The sequence below is a fragment of the Rutidosis leptorrhynchoides genome, chromosome 4, assembly GCF_046630445.1.
Source record: "Rutidosis leptorrhynchoides isolate AG116_Rl617_1_P2 chromosome 4, CSIRO_AGI_Rlap_v1, whole genome shotgun sequence".
Taxonomy (NCBI): domain Eukaryota; kingdom Viridiplantae; phylum Streptophyta; class Magnoliopsida; order Asterales; family Asteraceae; genus Rutidosis; species Rutidosis leptorrhynchoides.
The window spans coordinates 262,650,840-262,657,573 of record NC_092336.1 but is presented as its reverse complement, the minus strand read 5'-3'; the positions used below and the strand labels follow the sequence as shown (position 1 = coordinate 262,657,573).

At 32.2% G+C, this 6,734-nt stretch overlaps 1 protein-coding gene across 1 annotated transcript; it reads right to left on the bottom strand.

Annotated features, from left to right (window-relative positions):
• Positions 1 to 272: 272 nt before the first annotated feature.
• Positions 273 to 1,745, bottom strand: LOC139841592 (uncharacterized). The gene has a single exon (XM_071831806.1). The coding sequence runs from the start codon at positions 1,743 to 1,745 to the stop codon at positions 273 to 275; it is 1,473 nt and encodes a 490-aa protein (XP_071687907.1).
• Between the last annotated feature and the right edge of the window lie 4,989 nt (positions 1,746 to 6,734).

Sequence of the window (6,734 nt, the reverse complement as noted above, 5' to 3'; positions counted from 1 at the left end):
TTTCAAATCACGACGTCCTTTTAAATGATCCTTGGTCTTTCCATCTATATTCATTAACGTTCCAATGAGACTGTCACATACATTCTTTTCAGTATGCATTATGTCTATATTATGACGTATTACGTTATTTTTCTAGTATGGTAACTCAAAAAAAAAATACTTCTCTTCTTCCAGTTATATGGTAAGGATGGGTTATCCTTCACAAGTTTTCCAAATTTTATTTTAAAACCTTTCAGCTCCGCAAGCACTTGTTCCCCTGTTAAGTAACGCAGTCACCCTTCATGTTCTTCTGTGCCATCAAAAGAATCTTTATCCATACGGAAAGCATGCAACAATTCCAACCAGCGATGATGTGCTATGAAGATAACTTTGTGGGAGTTTGATAACCGTATTGACCTGGTTAGCTTATGGCATGAAGTATAAGCTAATTTACCTTTAGTGCTCCAACTCGATAAATTTGCATAAGCATGAAAGTCACTTACCGTCCATATCAAACCAGCACGCAGTGTGAAGTTACTCTTATTTGATGCATCATAAGTATTAACTCCAGTATCCCACAACTCTTTCAACTCATCAACTAGAGGTTGCATATAGACATCTATATTATTACCTGGAGCAGATGGACCGGGTATAAGTAAAGTTAGGAATAAAAAAGATTTTTTCATGCACAACCATGGAGGCAGATTATATGGCATCAAAACAACGGGCCATGTACTATGTGAAACACTCATGTTTCCAAAAGGGGTAAACCCATCACTCGCCAAACCAAGCCTTACATTACGAGGTTCTTTAGAAAATTCACTATTCTGATAATCGAATGTTTTCCAGGCTGGTGAATCTGCGGGATGTCTTAATATACCATCTTTCGTACGACTCTCTTCATGCCATCTCATCGACTCGGCCGTTTTAGGTGACATAAACAATCTTTGCAAGCGTGGTATGAGTGTAAAATAACGCAACACTTTTGCTCCAACCTTATTACCTTCGTAATCACCATCATTATCAGCTTGTGTGGTTGACTCACCTTCAGAATCATTATTAATTTGTTTATATCTTGAGGTCTGACATACGTCACATTTAATTTTATCCTTATTTTCTTTCCAGTACAACATACAATCATTTGGACAAGCATCAATTTTCTTATAACCAAGACCCAAATATCTTATTACCTTCCTTAATTCATACCATGAATTCGGTATGGTAGCAAGAGGGAAGGCTTCCATAATTGTGTCAAGAATCATGCTGAATCCTTTTTCATTACATTTTCCAACACACTTTGAATGGAAGAGTCTAACAATGAATGAAAGAACAGAGAACTTACAGCCGGGATATAATTCTTTCTTTGCATCTTCCAATATTTTATAAAACTTTTTAGCATTTAAGTTTGGTACAGTCTGATTTTCAGTTTGTCCGATATCATCATCTTCATCTTCATCTTCAAAAATATGGAAGACAGATTGGGCCAATCCTTGCATATCATCTTTAGCATCCCACATTGGTGTATCATCTGGTTTGAAAAACATAGTTGGAATTTTATAACCTTCGAAAAACCCGTCACATAGCAAATGTGTTTTAGCCTGGACCCGATCAACCCATTTGTGATTACCGCAATATATGCACGGACAATATATATGACCATCTTTTCCCTTTTTAGAGAAAATACGTTCTATAAATTTGTCAAGTCCTTTTTCGTATGCAGGGGAAGATCTACATAAGGTCATCCAAGTCGAGTCCATCATAGACATGTATTCTACAAACACATTTAATTGGACATAAATTAACGTGGTTCAAAATCAAAGATTGTAAGAATTAAGGGGTATTGACAAAGCGTATGAAACATAAGAAATTAACCTGGTTCAAAATCAAAGATTCAGAATTAAGGGGTATGGACAAAGCGTATGAAAAAAGCTGACCCAATTTTTCGATGATTGCAACTTATATCTTCAATTACGTATTAACTGATTAATAATCGATGATTGCAATTAACTTAGGGTTTAGTGTTTAGGGTTTATGGTTTAGGGTTTAGGGTTTAATGTTTATGGTTCATGCATATGGTATAATGTTCAGGGTATATGGTTTATGGTTTAGGGTATCGGGTAAGGGTTTATGGTCCGGGTATCGGGTAAGGGTTTATGGTTTAGGGTATCGGGTAAGGGTTTAGGGTTTAGGGTTTAGGATTTAAGGTTTACAGTTTAGGGTTTAGGGTTCAGGGTTAAGTGTTTATGATTTAATGTTTATGGTTAAGGGTGTAGGGTTTAGGGTTTAGGGTATAGGGTTTAGTGTTTAGGGTATAGGGTTTAGTGTTTAGGATTTAAGGTTTATCTTTTAGGGTTTAGGGTTTAGGATTAAGTGTTGTGTGTGGGTATGTGTTTGTGTATGAGTGTGTTCGGGTGTGTGGGTGTGCGGGTGGGAGGGTGTGTGTTTATTTTGCTTGTTTGCGGCCTACTTGAAATTACATGTCTCTGCGCACTATATTATCCATGCTATTTGTCCTATTATTATGCTTTACTTGCTATATGGGTCCTCTTTTTATGGCTACTTTGTATGGTTGCATCTTCCTAGGCGCACTTAACTCTTACAGGTACGTATCATTTGCCCTCACTTTTTGTTTTTATGAGCATTTCTGGTCGGAGGTCCTTTAGGAAGCAATCTCTTTTGCTTCTAGAGTAGAGGGAGGGAAGACCTGATCTATTCGCGGGTTCTATACCCGAGGGTGGAGTAGTGACTTCCTTCTAATCTAAGGTACGAGGAATGATTGTCTACACCCTACCTTCCCCATACCCTACATCTGTGGGATTAGGTATTGTTGTTGTGATTAAGTGTTTATGATTTAATGTTTAGGGTTTAGTATTAAGTGTTTATGATTTAATGTTTAGGGTTTACGGTTTAGGCGCTTATGGTTTAGGGTTAAGTGTTTATGATTTAATGTTTAGGGTTTATCGTTCAGGGTTTAGAGTTTAGGGTTTACCGTTTAGGGTTAAGTGTTTATGATTTAATGTTTATGGTTAAGGGTGTAGGGTTTAGGGTTTAGAGTATAGGGTTTAGTGTTTAGGGTATAAGGTTTAGTGTTTCGGGTTTAGGGTTTATCATTTAGGGTTTAGGGTTTAGGGTTCAGGGTTAAGTGTTTATGATTTAATGTTTATGGTTAATGATGTAGGGCATAGGGTTTAGGGTATAGGGTTTAGTGTTTAGAGTATAGGGTTTAGTGTTTAGGGTTTATCGTTTAGGGTTTAGGATTAAGTGTTTATGATTTAATGTTTAGGGTTTAGGGTTTATGGTTTAGGGTTAAGTGTTTATGCTTTAATGATTAGGGTTTAGGGTTTATGGTTTAGGGTTTAGGCTTTAGGGTTTAGAGTTAAGTGTTTATGATTTAATGTTTAGGGTTTAGGGTTTATCGTTTAGGGTTTAGGGTTTACCGTTTAGGGTTAAGGGTTAAGTGTTTATGATTTAATGTTTATGCTTAAGGGTGTAAGGATAAAGGTTAAGGGTATAGGGTTTAGTGTTTAGGGTATAGGGTTTAGTGTTTAGGGTTTATGGTTTAGGGTTTAGGGTTTTGGGTCAAGTGTTTAGGGTTTAGGGTTTAATGCGCAGTACGTACGTTAAATAGATTAACACATATGATAAATGATGTTAAATTACGATCAATTATGATATATTTTAAAAAAAAATACATTCTATGACTAATTAAATTAATTTCGTGTACATTTTTTCTATAAAGTTTATAAATTAATTACCAGAAATAAGCTAGATAGAGAAGTTATCCTCAATTAATTTTCACCAAAACGTACCCTCTCAAAAGATACCGCCAAATATCACGGATTTCGGACCCAAATGTTGAACCTGATCCAATTTTTTTCATTCAAAAAATTTGGGTAAATTCAAATATCACCTCTAAATTTTTGAGTAAATTCAAATATCATCTCCAAAATTTGGGAGGTGATCTTTCCACACTAGCATTTGATCCATCCACTCTATAATAATACAAACTTTCTATTTTACCCTTAAACTACAATGAAGTCAATATACTATTTATCAGGGTAAAAAAGGTAATTTAGATTGTTTTGGTGTGGATGGATCAAAACTAGTGTGTGCGCCAAATCAAATTGGGGTTAGTTAAAAGGTTTCTGAACAACTCACGTATCTCTTTTTTCACCAATTCAAAGAACTCCGCTGGTATATCTTTTTTCACAAGAACACGGGTATCTCTCTTTTCACGAAATGGATTATTAGTATTTGATTTTCTTGTATGTTATTAACGATTCTGTAAATTTAATTGTTCCTAACTGTCATGACCAGGAAAATTTCGACTAATTTTGAACCAAACTCACGATACAATTTCATAATTCTGACATGATAAGTAAAGTCCGCCATGTTGCGTCTCAAAACTTTTGAACTATTTTGGTACACTCATTTGATTTTGACCATTCTCGATGATTCACGAACAATTATTTGTAAAAAGATACATATATAAATATATAATAATTTGAAATATTATTGTAACTATTGTATGATTAAATTTTTGGAAATAAATACGTAAAATAATACGCGATGTAATGAAAACTATATATATATATATATATATATATATATATATATATATATATATATATATATATATATATGTATGTATATATATATATATATATATATAATTATGTGTATAAATATTACTTGTAAATATATAAATAATATTAAATCTATTTGTTTAAGAATATATAATATATTCATTTTAGTAGTTAAACTAGCTATTACAACTGTTTATATATATAGAAAGAGAATATATTAAAAATAAATGATTCCGAGTTTAATTAGTAAACGTCAGTAACACTCGGTTGACGTTTTGTTAGTTTTAATATAGATATAGTACATGTTTATGAAGGATTAAAATAAAAGCTGAACTGTAAATCGATTACGAAGATTTTAGATTTGTTAAAAGTATTTTTACCTTTTTAAGTTTAAATATTAGTACTCCGTACATACAAATCGGAACAGAAAATAAATAATTTTCGAACCTTCTTGATCATGTTTCAAACAGGTAATGAGTGAAATAATTAAATATAGTCAATCCAAAAATTTAGGATTTTTAGGAACACTTTTAAACGTTAACTGTTTAGCAATTGACACGATAGAACTATATGTGATATAAGTGTCAGCAAGAACTCCCGTGATTTAATTATTAACATAGGTTCACTATTTTCTTATCTTCTCTATCTCATTCTTTGTATATATATACAATGACATACATAGACATGTATCACATATATCATATATACACGATCGTGATTACACACCTCTTCCACCTTGGAACCACCGGCCGCCACCTCCATTCAATACCACCACCACTCGCCACCAAGATTCTCCACCGAAGCATCTACGGCCACCATAACCATATGTAGTGACCCGAAAATTTTTGACTAATTTTAAATCAAACTCTTGATACGATATAGTATTTTCAACACGATAAGCAAAGTCTGTTAGGTTGAGTCTCAAAAAATGTTTGAACTGTTTCATATATTCAATTGACCTTCGACCATTCCCGATGATTCACGAACCATTGCTTGTAAATATGTGAATATTTATAAATATGTGTATATATAAATATATGTATAATATATATAATAACATGAATATTAATAAACTATTATATACATTTTTGTTATAAACAAATATGTAAAATAAAATACATTGTAATAAAAACTATTATTTTATATGCATATTTCTTGTATATATATATATTGTTATATTTAATTTAATTATTTAATATATATTTATTTGCGTAGTAAATTTTGTTATTTAAAACTGTTTATATATATACATAGTGTATATTAAATATAATTAATTCTGAGCTTATATGGTAAATATCTGTAACTTTCGGTTGACATTTAATTGTTTTTAAAATAGGTCTATTATATATATAAGAAGTTTTAAAATAAAATTTGTTCCAAAATTTGATTAAAAAGATAATAGTTTTGATAAATATTTTTTTTACCATTTCAATCTAAGTTTTTGTACTCTGTACATATAAATTGGAACAGAAAATAAATAATTATCGAATCTTTTTGATCAGGTTTCAAACAGGTAATGACCAAAATAAATAAATGGACTTAAATTAAAAATTTGGGATTTTTAGGAACACTTATATAATTTAACTGTTTAGCAATGGACCACGATTTAATACTCCCTTCAACTGTCGGTGGAAATAGGAACTTGATGGCTTTCTATATGTTACTGTGATTCAAGTTGTTATTATATTATTATTATTAATTATTATTAATATTATAAATTAATTATGAAAGTATTATATGTACGCATTTTTTTGATTTCAACACATCATATTAAAACCATCTGCATCTAGATTTATGTATAAACGATTCTTTCTCCTTGTCCTTGTACAAAGATTCGACAACCACCACAAACCCACCATTTCCAAATATATCATCAAGATCTTCTTATTTTCGAAACCCATTAACCCACCTTCATGAAAACCCACTTGGGGTTACAACTCACCGCCACCCTAGCTACACCACTACGCCACCCTACCCCGGTTACCACCATTTCTGCAGAAACCACCACCACCATATCCTTCTCCATGATAAACCACCATACAAACCACCAACATCACAACATACGACCCCATTCGATATTATTGATTCCGTTAAATTTTTTTTTTTCTTCTTGAGAATACAAACCACCATCGATTATCGAATACCCACTTGTTGTTGTTTCTTGTTTTA